The 19,553-nt window shown below is 40.8% G+C and overlaps 1 protein-coding gene across 5 annotated transcripts in view; it reads left to right on the plus strand.

Annotated features, from left to right (window-relative positions):
- The window catches only part of LOC115224466 (patanin-like phospholipase domain-containing protein atgl-1), a 55,462-nt gene that overhangs the window by 5,482 nt on the left and 30,427 nt on the right, over window positions 1-19,553 (plus strand). Inside the window, exon 1 of one of the 5 annotated variants that reach the window (XM_036513433.1) lies at window positions 1,717-2,074. The exons of 2 other annotated variants lie outside the window; for them this stretch is intronic. In XM_036513433.1, coding sequence (XP_036369326.1) covers window positions 1,732-2,074 — 343 coding nt within the window. In that variant the 5' untranslated portion in view covers window positions 1,717-1,731. 2 more of the 5 variants (XM_029795374.2, XM_029795373.2) reach the window with 2 other exon arrangements.

The raw sequence follows: 19,553 nt of genomic DNA on the forward strand, positions 1-19,553 counted from the left end.
CCCCAACATCGCTTGACAACCGATGGCGGCGTGTTTACGTATACTCTTACCTGTTTCAGTCACTTGACTGCGGCCATGCTGGAGCACCGACTTTAGTCGAGCAAATCGGCCCCAGGACTTATTCTTTAGAAGCCTAGTACTTGTGTATGTGTGTGTATATGTTTGTGTGTGTGTGCTTGTCCCCCCAACATCGCTTGACAACCGATGGCGGCGTCGTGTTTACGTCCCCGTAACTTAGCGGTTCGGCAAAAGAGACCGATAGAATAAGTACTAGGCTTCTAAAGAATAAGTCCTGGAGGTCGATTTGCTCGACTAAAGGCGGTGCTCCAGCATGGCCGCAGTCAAATGACTGAAACAGGTACATGAGTATACGTAGGTGTGGCTGTGTGGTTCCCAACGTTCCCCTCGTTCTGGGTTCAGTCCCATTTGTTGCATTTGGGCAAGAGTGTCTTCTACTGTATCCTCAGGCTGAACAAAGCCTCGTGAGTGGATTTGGTAAGCGGAAACTGAAAGAAGCCCGTCATATATATATATATATGTATATATATATGCAGCACGAAGCTTTGTCAGTGAACAGGTCGCGGTCTTAAAGCGACGAAAATATTTTGACAGATTAAACTTAAATGTTGAAGTGAATCGGATGGCTTTTGTGTGTTTCTTAACTGGCTTACAAACACCTTCCACGCTGCAATTGTTTTCGTTCCAGAACACGATCTCAGATCAAGTCACTCGCTATACATATATATATAAAAGTACAAAGTGAGATAGGGGTTATGATTGTAACCCACTATGGAATATCATTTATCCAATATACTGCCAGTAAAATACCCCAAAAGGCTAATACATAAATGCTTACAATTGCAATGCAACTAGTTCATTTATTGTATTATATGGGCGAAGGTAAAATGTTTTGTATTATTCTTATTTATATATAAATTCCTCTATTTACATAATATCGAGGTTTCTTTCATTCTTTTGTTGTCTTACCATTTTTATCAATGTATGTATGTATGTATGTATGTATGTGTGTGTGTGTGTGTGTGTGTGTGTATGTATGTATGTATGTATGCATGTACGCATGTATGTGTGTTTGTATGTATACATGCATGTATGTATGCATGCATGTACGTATGTATGTATGTATGTATGATGTATGTATGTATGTATGTATGTATGTATGCATGCATGTACGTATGTATGATGTATGTATGTATGATGTATGTATGTATGTATGATGTATGTATGTATGTATGTATGTATGTATGTATGTATGTATGTATGCATGCATGTACGTATGTATGATGTATGTATGTATGTATGATGTATGTATGTATGTATGTACGTATGTATGTATGTACGTATGTATGTATGTATGTGTGTGTGTGTGTGTGTGTGTGTGTGTGTATACACATAACTGTGTACGTAGGTAAGACACAAAGAAATAGAGAGAAAAGGTGAAAAGGTAGAGATATCTATTAGCGATGTGTTTACTTCCTAGAATAAAAGACACAGCAGTTGTTTTTGTTTTTTTTTTACGTAAGAATGTGCAGTGGTAAAACGACGGCATCTGATTGGTCAGTTTAAACACCACCCTCTTCATCCGACCCCCCACCGTCTCTCAGACTTATCGTACATTCACAAACAAATTCACACCCACACACGCATTTACATCAATGTACTGAATCATTGAAACGTGTGTGTGTGTGTGTGTCTGTATATATACTTATATATATGTTTGTGTGTATCACTGCTTCTGTGGGTGTAAAATGTGTGTATATTTCTACATTCTCCTCCCTCTGCTTATCGAACTGTTTTCTCTCATTCTATTATAAAACTCCAACGAAGCAACTTAAATCTCATTCTTCCAGAACACTTAGGATACTCTATATCGGATTCCTGGCCTTATTGCTCCCCACCTATTTTCTAAGCTTCGTCTCAGATCAGATCTTATCCCATATTCACTGGAATCTTACGGACTATTCCATCGGAACATTTTACATTCTTCTTCTTCTACTTACATTCACAATTAAGAGAGGAAAAGCAAAAGTTTTGGTGTCTAATAAATGCAAGGGAGGTAAGTCAGTGTGACTTCTCTATTTAGTCATCTTAAAAGTGCAAGCTACTTCTAATTATTTTTGGCAGAGGCACAAGACCACAAGACCACCTATGAAAGCGAGGGAGGGAGGGAGTGTCGGCTATTTTAACGGCACCAATACTGGATCGGAACTTAATTCTACCGATTCTTACAAAGGAGGAAAGTAAAGTAGAGTTAATCTTGTTGGGATTTGAATTCAAAGCATAAAGAACCGTAAGTAAATATCACAAAGCATTTTGTTTCGGCGCTCTTTCAATCCGTAGCCCTTCTGGTTCTCCAGTCGTGACCACCTTGTCTGTTGTTCTGTTTTTGTTGTTTTTTTTCGGAAAGACGACATTATATAACACGTCTTGCCATTTTTTTCTTTAGACGGTAGTTCCTTAGTTTGTTTCCGATCGTTATGGTCACGGTCACGCTGGAGCATCAGGAGGATGCGATCTAAAGAAGGTTTAGCTGGTGTTTCTCGCAGGTCAAATGGCAAAGTTGGAACCCCGGATTGTTTAGTTTCATTTTTACTCCCGCCGATGTATCTACCTGAAACAAAAAAAAAAAAAACCCCACCTTTTTTTACATACTCATTTTACGCTATACCATTTCGTTGCTACTTTCTAAATAATTCCCCCGCCACTTATTTCACAAAGAAATATCCCTCCGTCTTTTAACTTCTATTGCGTCTTACGACCATTTAACTATGACAACAGGTCTGTATACATCGGATCGGAATGAACGGCACTATCAATTTTCGTGTTAGACAAACTTTCCATAAGGCGTGTAAGAAATATGTGTGTATGTGGCATTCAGTTATCAATTATTTTATTTCTGTTAACTGGCACATACCGTATTTTAACGTGTATAAAGAACCCCCTAATTTTGGGGGCTTAAAATTAGGAGAAAAGATTTTGTAATGGATTATAATATTATCCATATATAAGAAAATCCCATATTTTTTAAACCAGATTTTTGACGAATATGGTTCCTTTTATACATGTAATCATTTTCCTGGTTCATTGTTTATGCTATTATAAGGACAAGCAAAAAACTCTATATAGACTCCATCTAATTTTCAGTAACTTCTGTTACCTGGGAGGCCTAATTATCTTTGGGTTTGGGTATTCTGAGAGTATAACAGCTAGTGCAAGAACTTGGAGAAAGTTTAGGGAGCTGTTAATGCTGGCAAGAAAGGGATTCATCCTTGAAGTCAAGAGCTGATTATATGACACTTGGGTGCAAAGTGTGATGTGACATAAGTGTGAGAAGTGGGATTTCAACACTGGGGCTTCACACTATAAAGGTTAGAAAGAATTAAAATGGACATACTCCACTGGATGTATAACAACAGAGTAATAATGAGCTGGACACTGCATCCTTTAAGGCCCTCATGCTTTCCGAAATCCGCCGAAACTACACCTGATTATACATACACTTTAGATGAGTTGTAGTTGTAGTGCACCTGCACTGTACATAATGTTTTTTTTATTATTTTATTTATAAGAGAAATCAGGCATGGTGTGTAAAAGAGAAGACTGGTGGTATCGGTATGTGATTCAGGTGTAAAAAGGTGACTGGTGTATAAAGGGGACAAGTGTATAAAGATGTGCCATGTGCTTAAAGTAAATGGACCCAGAGGAAGCAGGAGACCAAGGAAGACTTGGGATGAGGTGATGAAGGAAAGTATGATGCTGTTACACCTCACAAAGAAAATGACAAATATTGACTAGGGGTGTGGCAGAGCAGATTTTTAAATTATGTATTTTTGTATATATAGAGGTATACCTCACTAAGCATATATATATGTCGAGCTGGCAGAAGCGTTAGTGCGCTGGGTGAAATGCTTAGCGGTATTTCATCTGTCGTTACGTTCTGAGTTCAAATTCCGCCGAAGTCGACTTTGCCTTTCATCCTTTCGGGGTCGATAAATTAAGTACCAGTTAAGCACTGGGGTTGATGTAATCAACTTAATCCCTTTGTCTGTCCTTGTTTTGTCCCCTCTATGTTTAGCCCCTTGTGGGCAGTAAAGAAATATATATATATTTATGTACTTGTATGCACGTATATATCATACATAATCGACATCACTCACAACTTTGATAGTCTCTCACCCCTCTAACTGCTATATATATCTGGCCCCCTCTATTTCTTTTCACTCACATCAAGCATCTCTGTTGCTCACATACCCATTGCTCATACTACTTACTTCTTTATTGCCCACAAGGGGCTTAAATACAGAGGGGACAGACAAATCCCAGTACGCAACATTGACCCCAAAAGGATGAAAGGCAAAGTCGATCTCGGCAGAATTTGATCTCAGAACGTAACGGCAGACGAAATACCTATTTCTTTACTGCCCACAAGGGGCTAAACACAGAGGGGACAAACAAGGACAGACAAACGGATTAAGTCGATTATATCGATCCCAGTGCTTAACTGGTACTTAATTTATCGACCCCGAATGGATGAAAGGCAAAGTCGACCTCGGCAGAATTTGAACTCAGAACGTAACGGCAGACGAAATACCTATTTCTTTACTGCCCACAAGGGGCTAAACACAGAGTGGACAAACAAGGACAGACAAACGGATTAAGTCGATTATATCGACCCCAGTGCTTAACTGGTACTTAATTTATCGACCCCGAATGGATGAAAGGCAAAGTCGACCTCGGCAGAATTTGAACTCAGAACGTAGTGGCAGACGAAATACCGCTAAGCATTTCGTCACGCGTGCTAACGTTTCTGCCAGCTCACCACCTTTGCTCATACTACTGTCACCTATGTTCCTTACACTCATATCTTTATCCCTCCTACTTTTGCTCCCTGCAACCCTTCCTCTATTAGTCAATTCTCACCCCTTTCCTTTTACCAGTCACACTACATTATACTCTCCATGTGGCGGCAGGTCTTTCTCTTCTGTTTGTCACACATTGAACTCTTGCTCTTCCCTTTGTTGGTTGTCTTCTGTTTGCCATGTATTGAATTCTTCCGCCTTAACCTATAGGCGTAGGGCTATGTGGCTGTGTGGTAAGTAGCTTGCTTACGAACCACATGGTTCCGGGTTCGGTCCCACTGCGTGGCACCTTGCGCAAGTGTCTTCTACTATAGCCTCGGGCCGACCAAAGCCTTGTGAGTGGATTTGGTAGACGGAAACTGAAAGAAGTCCATCGTATATATGTATATATATATATATTTATAGTACTTCACTAGCAGTATATTGGATATATGTTATCCCATGGAGGGTTGAATTTGCAACCCCTATCTCAATTTGTATATTTATATATATATATGTATATATATATATATATGTATGTGTGTATGTGTATATGTTTGTGTGTCTGTGTTTGTCCTCCCACCACCACCAGCATCGCTTGACAACCAATGCTGGTGCGTTTACGTCCCCGTTACTTAGCGGTTCGGCAAAAGAAACTGATAGAATAAGTACTAGGCTTCTAAAGAATAAGTCCTGGGGTCGATTTGCTTGACTAAAGGCGGTGCTCCAGCATGGCCACAGTCAAATGACTGAAACAACTAAAAAAAAGAAAAAGAGTAACCCAATCCTCATTTCTCAGTCATTTCCTCCAAATGTCGATTCTTACTGTTCTGTACTTCAGAACTGTGACTGAGGATGGCAGCCGACCTCATCTGTTCATCATACACTGCTTCCAGTCAGGATACCGCTGCACCTATTATGTTAACCCTTTCGTTACTGTATTTATTTTGAGATGCTCTGTGTTTCTTTCAGTTACTTTAAATATAGCAAAGAATTTAGTAAAATAACTTAGTTATCATTCAACTAGTGTTAGGAACATAAATTGTAACTAAGGTTTGGTGGAAGATTTTAATTCAAAACTTATGAAAACAAGACATTTGTACTACAGAGCCAGAGGCAGTGTCAGCCGGGTTGGTATCAAAAGGGTTAAATATAAAAAGGAATTTAATAAAATAATGTAGTTATCATTCAGCTAGTGTTAGGAACATAAATTGAGACAAAAGTTTGGTGGAAGATTTTAATTCAGAATTTTTGAAAACATGACATTTGTACTACAGAGCCAGAGGCGGTTTCAGCCAGGTTGGTAACGAACGGGTTAATAAGTAAAATCCCCAGCTGGCAACCATGAGCTGAGAGAAAAACATTAGAGAAATCAGGCATGATGTGTAAAAGAGAAGACAGGTGGTATTGGTATGTGATTCAGGTGTAAAAAGGTGACAGTTGTCCTCTCAACCAATATACTGCTGTGGGTACTGTTGGCTGACAGACTCTGGTGATGATGTCATTCTATGCTTTCCACACCATGGCACTGGCCTTAGCTTGCTTCTGGTCAAGGAGCTGCAACTTCAGGTCTTCCACAATTTGTTCCACCCATATATTCTTTGGTGCGTTGTGCTGGGTTCTCCAGTGCATGAGTCACTGCTGCCAGAAAAGTTGGGGTGGTAGCCTTCTGGTTCTCACCCTGCAGACATGACCAAACCACTGTAACCTGCACTGCCAGATTTGGTCTTCAGTAGTGGGCCACTGCTGGCTGGCATTGTTCTCCCCATCACTTTTTTAAGAAGCTCTCTACTACAAGAACCACCTATTTTCCGTTTGCTGCTATCACCCTAATCACTCAAACTGGTCCACATCATTACTTGTATGTGCAGGTGGCTACATTGGATTTCTTGTGTCCAGTACACTCTCCTTCCACTTTGCCTTTGTGTATTGGATATCATTACTCATATCATAGGCACATGTAACTTGCTTACCAACCACATGGTTCTGGGTTCAGTCCCACTGCGTGGCACCTTGGGCAAGTGTCTTCTACTATAGCCTCAAGCCGACCAAAGCATTGTAAGTGGATTTGGTAGACGGAAACTGAAAGAAGCCCGTCGTATATATATGTATGTGTGTATATATATATATGTGTGTGTGTGTGTGTCTGTGTTTGTCCCCTCCAACATCGCTTGACAACCGATGCTGGTGCATTTATGTCTCCGTAACTTAATGGTTTGGCAAAAGAGACCGATAGAATAAGTACTAGGCTTACAAAGAATAAGTCTTGGGGTCGATTTGCTCGACTAAAAAAAGCAGTGCTCCAGCATGACCGCAGTCAAATGACTGAAACAAGTAAAAGAGTAAAGAGTACTCCTTATCAATCTATCTGCCAACATATTCTTATTCCTTTTGTCTCTGACACATCCTGGGCCTCTGCCACTGCTCTATTTCCCAGGCCACATAGACTTCTGCAACTCTTTGCATTCTTACTCATAGGTGTGATGACTACGATCATGATATATGTATAAATTTAGTCTCATAACAGCCAGTTCATTTTACCAACCAGTTTCATGTTGAAGAACCATGGAAGTGTGGAAAGTTAAATCAACTATCATTGGACTTGGCTGAATGGAAAATTGTTGTTTGGGCTCTTTATTACTGGAAGCCTAGAACTACCACATTTGGCTTATGGGTATAAGAGATGCTATAAAAGAAGAAAAAAAAAATATAAGGAATAAAATTCCTGGCTGAAAATCAGAATAAAACTAAAAGCAAAGCTTGTTCTTAAGCCCATCAGAGTTATGTCCCTTCGAATTGTCTCTTTGTCAACATTTAGAATGCCTGCCACCATTCAAGTGGTGATTGTCCACTCTAGTTTTTTGCATATGATTGTGTGATGAAGAGGAGGAAAAGCAATATAAATTGAGGAAAGAGAGGTGGGAAGGGGTTTTGTCGAAGGGCATGAGTGGTCACATGTATATATAAGTGTAAGTGCTGGGTGTGGTGAAAATAAAATCCTTATATATGTTGAGAAAAGTACTAACATTGTTAGAGTAGAACTGACTTGTTCGCTAATATATATTTCCGTTTGTGGGGATAAGCAACAAATTTTCTCACTTGTAAAATTTTTTTTCATCCAAGGGTTTACCTGGGTGGAGGGAATTCTTCAATGTAATTCTTTTCTCAGCTAAATAAAAGTTTGCACCTCCTCCTGCCATTGTGTTAAGATCTGCACACTTCCAGTAATTTATAAGGGATGCTAATATTACTCTTTACTCTTTACTCTCTTTTACTTGTTTCAGTCATTTGACTGCGGCCATGCTGGAGCACTGCCTTTAGTCGAGCAAACCAACCCCAGGACTTATTCTTTGTAAGCCTAGTACTTATTCTATCGGTCTCTCTTGCCGAACCGCTAAGTTACAGGGGACATAAACACACCAGCATTGGTTGTCAAGTGATGTTGGGGGGGGGGACACAGACACACACACACACACAAACACACACACACATATATATATATATATACATATATATACATATATACGACGGACTTCTTTCAGTTTCCATCTACCAAATCCACTCACAAGGCTTTGGTCGGCCCGAGGCTATAGTAGAAGACACTTGCCCAAGGAACCACGCAGTGGGACTGAACCTGGAACCATGTGGTTGGTAAGCAAGCTACTTACCACACAGCCACTCCTGCGTCTATTGTGCCTGATGAAGTCTGGAGGCTATACCAGCCAAAACGTTGTGTTAACAACAAACAAGATGAGAACAAATGTCCGTCTAATGTAAATAATGTATGATTCTACAGGTACTGAACCTTAGACTTCAGGTGCATCCATGTTGTTGTGTGATCACCTTTATGCATAAAGTGGGTGTTTGTAATGTAAAGCCCATATTCATCACAAAACTCTTGGAGCATTCCTTTGTTTGCCAAGTGCAAGGTGGATATTCACCACTTATGCTAAACAGACCAGAGAGGGAAAAGAAGGGCAATTTTCTGTTTACTTTTTCAAGAACATCCGCAGGAGTGGCTGTGTGGTAAGTAGCTTGCTAACCAGCCACATGGTTCCGGGTTCAGTCCCACTGCGTGGCATCTTGGGCAAGTGTCTTCTGCTATAGCCCCAGGCCGACCAATGCCTTGTTAGTGAATTTGGTAGACGGAAACTGAAAGAAGCCTGTCGTATATATGTATATATGTGTATGTGTGTGTGTTTGTCCACCTAGCATTGCTTGACAACCGATGCTGGTGTATTTACGTCCCCGTCACTTAGCGGTTTGGCAAAAGAGACCGATAGAATAAGTACTGGGCTTACAAAGAATAAGTCCCGGAGTCGATTTGCTCGACTAAAGGCGGTGCTCCAGCATGGCCGCAGTCAAATGACTGAAACAAGTAAAAGAGTAAAGAGTCTCCAGGTGAGCCATGCCTTTCCCAAATGGAGCTGCTCTGACACCCCTGCAGCAACCGAACCCTCACTGTTGACTTATTATTGTTATTAAGGAGCTGGTAGAATCGTTAGCATGTCGGGCGAAATGCTTAGCGGCATTTTGTCTGCCACTAATTTCCCAGTTCAAATTCCACCAAGGGCAACTTTGCTTTTCATCCTTTCAAGGTCGATAAATTAAGTACCAGTTCCATACTGGTGTCGATCTAATTGACTAACCCACCTCCCCCAAAATTTTGGGCTTTGTGCTGAGAGTAGAAAAGATTGTTAATTTAAACGAGGGGACAAATTTATGCTTCCAACCTGTCAGGTCTCTATGCTTTGCTAGTTTCCTTTTGCTGCAGGACTTTTGAATATGGATGTGTTTGTGTGTGTGTGTGTGAGTGTGTGTGCATATATATATATATAGTGAGAATCCACAAAAAAAAAACAAAAGACAAAGACAGGTGGTGTAGTCAACAAACAGATGTATTAGTTTAACGCTCAGGAAGTGAGAAAGTCTTTAACATTTCGAGCCTATGCTCTTCTACAGAAAGAAACAAGGAGAGAAAATATATGTATATATATATATATATATATAATGTACTGTACTGTACTGTGATGGTAAGATAAACAAAAACAGTACTCCATCTGGTTAGAGAAAGATAAATATTATTTAATAGACACAATACATGTTTTTATATGCTATTAATAGTTTCTTGTGCTAGGAACATGCCAAATAATGAATTATAGCATGTGTAACATTTCTGCACAGTCATCAGGCACAAACCACATAGCATAATGAAATAAAAATTGAATGAGAGAAGAAATGCGAAAAGTTGAGAAGGAAACATATAGAAAACGAGGAAGGTTAAATAATAGAAAACAAGAAAAGTAATCAGAAATAAATTAAAAAGGTAAAAGAGTTATCTTCCTTAGACCTTAAATTATAAAGCTGGAAAAAATAGCAATAGGCGCAGGAGTGGCTGTGTGGTAAGTAGCTTGCTAACCAACCACATGGTTCCGGGTTCAGTCCCACTGCGTGGCACCTTGGGCAAGTGTCTTCTACTATAGCCTCGGGCCGACCAATGCCTTGTGAGTGGATTTGGTAGACGGAAACTGAAAGAAGCCCGTCGTATATATATGTATGTGTATATATGTGCGTGTGCGTGTGTGTATATATATATATATATATATATATATGTGTGTGTGTGTGTGTGTGTGTATGTTTGTGTGTCTGTTTGTCCCCCTAGCATTGTTTGACAACCGATGCTGGTGTGTTTATGTCCCCGTTACTTAGCGGTTTGGCAAAAGAGACCGATAGAATAAGTACTGGGCTTACCAAAAGAATAAGTCCCGGGGTCGATTTGCTCGATTAAAGGCGGTGCTCCAGCATGGCCGCAGTCAAAATGACTGAAACAAGGAAAAAGAAAAAAGAAAGAAATTAATCAGGTAAAGGCAGAATTTTCCAGTTCATCAAAAGGAATTTAGGCATATGTTTACAACCACGTGAAGTTCAAGACCTAGAGTTCAGTAATGGGCTGGAGATCTTAGATCTAAAAGGGACCTAAGGGCTTTCAGTTAAGCATTGCAAACATTTATTTGAGCCATTGACATAAGGTGTGGATTTTTCGATTATTTGCCACTTAATCGTTTGTGGCTATGTGGTAAGGAGTTTGTTTCCCAATCACACGATTCCAGGTTCAGTCCCGCTGCATTGCACCTTGGGCAAATGTCTTCTATTATAGCCTTGGGCCGATCAAAGTCTTGCAAGTGGATTTGGTAAACAGAAACTGAAAGAAGCTCATTGAATATATATATGTGTGTGTGTATGTATATATGTATATACACATACACACACATACACATATGTATCTATGCATGTGTATCTTTCTCTCTGTTTGTCCCCCATCTTCACTTAACAACCAGTGTTGATTTGCTTATGTCACTGAAACTTAGCAGTCCAGCAAAAGGAGTTCGATAGAATAAGTACCAGACTTTAAAAAAAGTACTGAGGTTGATTCATTCAACTAAAAAAAAAAAAAAAAACTCTTTGAAGTAGTGCCCCATCATGGCCACAGTTTGATGACTGAAACAAGTAAAAGATAAAAGATATATATATATATAAAATTATAATTTAGGGTATCTAAGAGATACCACCACGCTGGAAATAGCAGTCAAATCTTGACTCTAAAACCACATTAAATGTTCATACAGCACCAGGGGAGAAGACAAAAAGACAAAATAAACTAGCAAAAAATTACTGAATAATTCCAGATCCCGGATTTCTGGCTCTGCATAAGAAATGCTTTGCCTCATCAGTGGAATATACATAGTACATAGATACAAATATATATATATATATATATATATAACATATGAATACTTACATGTACGAACATATACATACATATATATGCACATATGCACACGACCAGTTTAAATTGCCCACCTATATATATATATATATATATATATATATATTTATTTATAGTGTATGTCTTGGTTTTAGAATAGAAGCACCATACCCCTGCATATTAGAAGAGGTAAGAAAGAGGGTTGGCAACAGGAAGGGTCTCCATCTGTAAAACAGAAGACCTCTCCAACTCATGCCAGCATGAAGAAGTGGATGTAAAATAGTGATGGTGTTTAATAGAAGAGATCTCTCTCATTCTCTTTTATTTCTACTTCTCTTTATCTCTCTCTCTCTCTCTTTTCTCTTTCTCTCCCTTTCCCTCTCTCTCTCTTTATCTCTTAAAAATACTAAGCTAAAACAAAATATAAATCTGAAAAAATATTTCTCTGAAGCCCCTTTATTTTATATCAACTGAATACTTGTCCCACTGTGAACCTGGATGGGTTGGTCACAACTGGAATGTCTTTGGCTGCTATAGCATCTGCTTCATGAGAGAGAGTTTTACCTTGGTGGGGGAGGTGGGTTAAACAATAGCTCGATTAGGTACTTAACAACCACTTGTTATATCACAAACATGTTTACAGTGCTTTGTTAGAAATATTTCACCTTCGACCCTAATTTTATCAATCGGTTGCCAATTAGTTATTAACTAAGTGTGAGAAATATCAAAATTGGGTCAAGATTATTAACTCCATCAATTTACCTGTATGGTCAATATCCAGTTCAAACCACTTTAATGACGTCATCTACAATATTTTTGTTTTTTTTTTATCGCTGGTTCCAACCAGGCCCACAGCAACAAAATCCACCTGCCACACTCCTTGGCCTCACATCACTACTTCAAGGTCCTGGGTATATTCCTGGCCAGTGTCTGCTATCATGTTCATCATCATCATCATCATCATCATAATTATCATCATCATCGTTTAACGTCTGCTTTCCATGCTAGCATGGGTTGAACGATTTGACTGAGGACTGGCGAACCAGATGGCTGCCACAAGAATGTACAGGGTTCTGCATTAATCAAAACAATACTATTAGCCTGGTGTACTAACAGACAGCTTATAAAGTATTATTTCCAGATTGATAATCCCTCACTATTAACTCTGTTTTATATTATCATCATCATCATCATTTAATGTCTGCTTTCCATGCTAGCATGGGTTGGACTATTTGACTGAGGACTTGTTAACTAGATGGCTGCACCAGGCTCCCATCTGACCTGGCAGAGTTTCTACAGCTGGATGCCTTTCCTAACACCAACCACTACGGGAGTGTAGTGGGTGCTTTTACGTGTCACCGGCATGAGGGCCAGTCAGGCGGTACTGGCAACTGCCACGCTCAAATGGTGTTCTTTATGTGCCACCTACACAAGGGCCAGTCAGGCGGTACTGGCAACTGCCACGCTCAAATGGTGTTCTTTATGTGCCACCTACACAAGGGCCAGTCAGGCGGTACTGGCAACTGCCACGCTCAAATGGTGTTCTTTATGTGCCACCTACACAAGGGCCAGTCAGGCGGTACTGGCAACTGCCACGCTCAAATGGTGTTCTTTATGTGCCACCTACACAAGGGCCAGTCAGGCGCTACTGGCAACTGCCACGCTCAAATGGTGTTCTTTATGTGCCACCTACACAAGGGCCAGTCAGGCGGTACTGGCAACTGCCACGCTCAAATGGTGTTCTTTATGTGCCACCTACACAAGGGCCAGTCAGGCGCTACTGGCAACTGCCACGCTCAAATGGTGTTCTTTATGTGCCACCTACACAAGGGCCAGTCAGGCGCTACTGGCAACTGCCACGCTCAAATGGTGTTCTTTATGTGCCACCTACACAAGGGCCAGTCAGGCGCTACTGGCAACTGCCACGCTCAAATGGTGTTCTTTATGTGCCACCTACACAAGGGCCAGTCAGGCGCTACTGGCAACTGCCACGCTCAAATGGTGTTCTTTATGTGCCACCTACACAAGGGCCAGTCAGGCGCTACTGGCAACTGCCACGCTCAATGGTGTTCTTTATGTGCCACTACACAAGGGCCAGTCAGGCGGTACTGGCAACTGCCACGCTCAAATGGTGTGTTCTTTATGTGCCACTACACAAGGGCCAGTCAGGCGTACTGGCAACTGCCACGCTCAAATGGTGTCTTTATGTGCCACCTACACAGGGCCAGTCAGGCGTACTGGCAACTGCCATGCTCAAATGGTGTTCTTTACGTGTCACCTACACAAGGGCCAGTCAGGCGGTACTGGCAACTGCCACGCTCAAATGGTGCTCTTTATGTGCCACCTACACAAGGGCCAGTCAGGCGGTACTGGCAACTGCCACGCTCAAATGTTTTTTCACGTGCCAGTAAGGCGACACTGGTAACGATCACACTCAAATGGTGCTTTTTATGTGCCACCAGCACAGAAGCTAGTCAGCTGCTCTGGCAACGATCACGCATGGATTGTTCTCTTAGCGCTCCACTAGCACGGATGCCAGTCATCGAATTTGATGTTAATGTAAATGTGACAACGTTTCCCTCTTCTTATGAAATAGGTTCTACAAGACTAACATGGATGCATCCAGTTCAGGTCAGTGCATTCAGTGACCAGTTAGTCGCAGCTTACTCCCACCCACAAAATACCTTGCATCTACGGGATTCAAGCCTCTTCTCCTTATCTCCTCAAAGACATACATCATCTCGAAAGAGTCCAGAAGCTGGCTACCTGCATGGTTCTTGGTCTCAAGCATTTGTCTTATGAAGAAAGGCTGAAGACGCTTGACCTTTATTCTCTAGAAAAACGATGACGCCGTGGTGATCTCATTCTTGCTCACAACATCATAAGCGGAAAGTGTAACTTCTCGAAAGAGCTGTTCTTCACTCCTGCTCCAGAGCGTCGGCTGCAGGGTCACTCTGAAAAGCTCTATCTGTGACGATTTCATCTCAATCGAAGGAGAGGAGCTTTCTCCGTCCGGGTTGCGGATCCGTGGAATAAGCTGCTGGACGAGATAGTGAAGATGCTGACAACCGCTCGGTTCAAAGTCTCTCTTGACCAGAAATGGCCTGAACTCTTTGCATGAACACCCTCCCTGTACATAACTCCATGTCCCCCTACATGGCCTTGCTTTTTGCTTTTTGAGCCAGAAAATTAACTTAACTTAACTTAACTTAACTTACTGTAATTTACCTTTAGTTTTCTTACAGGTAAAGTCTCTCACTTATGATATTTGTCATTAGTCATGTTGGCTTAATCCCTCTTCACTTTGTTCCCTACACCCACATGTTAAATCTCTCGGTCTTACAACACCTATCTCAAGTCATGTTACCTTAATCTATAACACCTCCATGTCGTACATGTGTGTAGATTTATGGCAGCGAGCTGGCACGATGATTAGCACACCAGACAAAATTCTTTGCTTTATTTCTTTTGTGTTTACATTCCAAGTTCAAAAGCCACTGAGGTCAACCTTACCTTTCAGCCTTTCAGAGTTGATAAAATAGGTACCAGTGGAGAACTGGGGTTGAAGTGACTGACTAGTTCCCTTCTTGTAAAATTACTGGCTTTGTGCTAACATTAGAAAGATTCCCAGAATAAATCTCTTAACCCTTTCGATACCAACCCGGCTGAAACTACCTCTGGCTCTGTAGTTTTGAATTAAAATCTTTCACCAAACCTTAATCACAATTTACATTCTTAATCATAGCTTAATGATATTCTCTTTACTCTTTACTCTTTTACTTGTTTCAATCATTTGACTGCGGCCATGCTGGAGCACTGCCTTTAGTCGAGCAAATCGACCCTAGAACTTATTCTTTGCAAGCCCAGTACTAGTCCTATCGGTCTCTTTTGCGAACCGCTAAGTTATGGGGACGTAAACACACCAGCATCGGTTGCCAAGCGATGCTGGGGGGATAAACACACACACACACAAACACACACACACACACACACACACACACACATACACACACACATATACATATATGTGTGTATTTACGTCAGTTTCCGTCTACCAAATCCACTCACAAGGCCTGGTTGGCCCGAGGCTATAGCAGAAGACACTTGCCCAAGGTGCCACGCAGTGGGACTGAACCCGGAACCATGTGGTTTGTAAGCAAGCTACTTACCACACAGCCACTCCTACACCTAAGAAATGATAACTAAGTTATTTTACTAAATTCTTTGTTGTATTTAAAATTAATTGAAAGCATCTCAAAATAGATCTGGGAATGGAAAGGTTAATATGTGTTACTATTCGCAATTTACGTTCCTTTAATCTGAGAAATCATTATGTCATAACTCATTAGTGACATTGCAATCTGCATACCTAAAGTCATATGCCTTAATCATACACACACTTAAGTAATGTATCATTGTAAGATAATATATATATTTCTTTACTGCCCACAAGGGGCTAAACATAGAGGGGACAAACAAGGACAGACAAAGTGATTAAGTCGATTACATTGAGCCCAGTGTTGCTAACTGGTACTTTATTTATCGACCCCGAAAGGATGAAAGGCAAAGTCGACCTCAATAATATATAATCATTCACGACATCATATGTGCGGGGTGGTCACCAGGAAGTGGGTGGGGCTGATATAAGCTGATGGAGAATGTGAGTGTTTATGATTGATCGCGTCACTTTTTCAAGGGGCCAGAAGGGTGGAAGATGGGTTGGCAGTTGGTAAAGGTTTTTTGTTTGTTCCTTCTCGAGCCATGCCTGGCTCATAAGGGCTGGTTTCCCGGTTTCCTTGGCGTATAGGTTCCCAACCTGGACGGGAATAATAATAACAATAATAATAATAATAATAATTTATTTCTTTATTGCCCACAGGGGGCTAAACATAGAGGGGACGAGCAAGGACAGACAAACGGATTAAGTCAATTACATCGACCCCAGTGCGTAACTGGTACTTAATTTATCGACCCCGAAAGGATGAAAGGCAAAGTCGACCTCAGCGGAATTTGAACTCAGAACATAACGGCAGACGGAATACCACTGAGCATTTCGCCCGGCGTACTAACGATTAATAATAATAATGAGAGAGAGAGAGAGAGATATTGCTACGAAAGACATCAAAAAAAAATTGCGGACGATATTTACGATTGCGCGACTATGCGGTGATTTCTGTGAAGAATTATTTGTTCCACAAAGAACCAGGACCTCAAATTCCAAACTGCGAATAAGCAGGGGCACTCTGTATATATTTTATTTCATTATATTATGTTATATTATGTTTGTTCCTTCTCGAGCCATGCCTGGCTCATAAGGGCCGGTTTCCCGGCTTCCTTGGTGTATAGGTTCCCCACCTGGACGGGACACCGGTCTGTCGCAGGTGAGCTGCAAGATGCAGGAGGAAAGAGTGAGAGAAAGTTGTGGCGAAAGAGTCAGCAGAAGTTCACCATTACCTTCTGCTGGAGCCGCATGATGCTTAGGTGTTTTCGCTCATAAACATACACGCATCGCCCGGTCTGAGAATCGAACCCGCGATCCCTCGACTGTGAGTCCGTTGCTCTAACCACTAGGCCATGTGCCTCCACTAGTTGGTAGGGTGCGGAGAGGTTACCTTTCATGCATACATGGGCAAGAAAGGGTCCACGGAGTGAGAGGGAGAGGTAGTGAAGAAGGGAAAGAGATGTGCCACTAATGGGTTTTAGGTGTGACGCCAGCAGTTTCTAGGTGTGTCACAAATGAGATAGTCCTGTATAGCCAGTGACAGATTAAAGAGAAGGATCAAGATTTAGATAAAGTAATTGTTGTTTAACTTATCAGGAGAGTTGTTTACTTATGTGTGGCGATGGGTGGGTGTCGGTGAATATCTGTCTTAAATATACACATGACGTATGTGTGTATGTGTGTGTACATGCCTGTAACTATTCGGGTGTATGTAGTTTTATATATGTATGCTTGATCCATATATATATGTATACTGATTTCAGTCATCTGACTGTGGCCATGCTGGAGTACCACCTTTAGTTGAGCAGATTGACCCCAGTATTTTTTTGTTAAACAAGGTACTTATTCTATTGATCTCTTAGTGACGTAAGTACACCAATATTAGTTGTGAAGTGGTGACAGGTGACAAAGACAGACAGACAGACACACACACACACACACACACACACATATACGATGGGCTTCCTTCAGATTTTTCAGTCGCTCAAATTGACTCGAGTCTTTGGTCGGCTTGTGACTATAGTAGAAGACATTTGCCCAAGGTGCCACGCAGTGGATTTGAACCTACTACAGAAACTGAAAGAGACCGATAGAATAAGTACTGGGCTTACCAAAAGAATAAGTCCCGGGGTCGACTTGCTCGATTAAAGGCGGTGATCCAGCATGACCGCAGTCAAAATGACTGAAACAAGGAAAAAGGAAAAAGAAAGAAATTAATCAGGTAAAGGCAGAATTTTCCAGTTCATCAAACGGGCCCCTTGGGCAAGTTTTACTTATAATGAGAGTTATTTACTTATCTGTGGTGTTAGGTGGGTGTTGGTTAATCTCTGTCTTAAATATATACATTACGTGTGTGTGTGCACGTATGTGTGTGTATGTGTGTGACTATGCAGATATATGGAGTTTCGTATATGTATGTTTGCTTTATCCATGTCACAAATATTAGAAAGTTATCCTTATTTATCCACCTTGTTCCCTCATCATTAGCTGTCACACATCTCTCTCATATCACTAGTTTTTACACAACCGTTAAAAGTCATAAGTTGTTAACCCTTTCAATTAAGTGCTGGGGGGTGCAATGTAAAATTTCCTCAGAATAATTCCTCAAGATTCCACCAAGAACATGCAAAAATAGTTTACTTTAGAGATTCTGCGCTTTTTAGAATAACATGAAAAAATTTCAGTTTTTTTTTTTTTAACGTTGGAAAATCTAAGAAATAAGCATGGACATGACTCTGTGTGGTAAGAAGCTTGCTTCCCAACTGTGTGATTGAGGGTTCAGCCCCTCTGCACAGAACCTTAGTCAAGTGTCTTCTTTTATAACTGCAGGTTGACTAAAGCCTTGTGAGTGGATTTGGTAGACGGAGACTGTAAGAAGTCCATTGTGCATGTTGAACATTAAATGATTATGATAACGATGATGATGATATGTGTGGGTGTGTGTGTGTGCATCTATTCATGTGTATGCATGTGTGTGTGTGTCTTTGTGTTTGTGTTTTTCCTCCACTTCTGTTGGTTTGTTTATGTTCCCATAACTTAGCAGTTTGGCAAAAAGAAACAGAGATTAAATACCAGACATAAAAAAATATATACTGGGGCCGATTCGTTTGACTAAACCCTTCAAGGCAGTGTTCCAGTGTGGTCGCAATCCCAAAACTGAAACAAGTAAACAACAGAATACAAAAGACAAATCCACCCTAGCAAATTTAATTAAAATGTTTTTAAACCATTACATTACCTATGCATAGTGCAGGTCTGGCTGTGTGGTAAGAAGCTTGCTTCCCAACCATATGGCTGCAGGTTCACTCCCACTGCATGGCACGTTGGGTGTCTTCTATAGTCTCGGGCCTTCACGGCGGTGCCCCAGCATGACTGCAGTCAAATGACTGAAACAAGTTAAAGGTAAAAGGTAGTACTTACTTTTAAGAAACACACAAAAGCCGTTCGATTCACTTCAACATTTATGTTTAATTTGTCAAAATATTTTCATCGCTTTAAGACCGCGACGAAAATATTTTGACAAATTAAACTTAAATGTTGAAGTGAATCGAACGGCTTTTGTGTGTTTCTTAAATGGCTTACAAACACCTTCCACGCTGCAATTGTTTTTGTTTCAGCACACGATCTCAGATCAAATCACTTGCTATGCAAGTACATCTCTGTAAGTACTTACTTTGCTGCTTACATATCATGCAGAACATGTCCCTGG

The sequence above is a fragment of the Octopus sinensis genome, linkage group LG25 (assembly GCF_006345805.1).
Source record: "Octopus sinensis linkage group LG25, ASM634580v1, whole genome shotgun sequence".
Taxonomy (NCBI): Eukaryota; Metazoa; Mollusca; class Cephalopoda; order Octopoda; family Octopodidae; genus Octopus; species Octopus sinensis.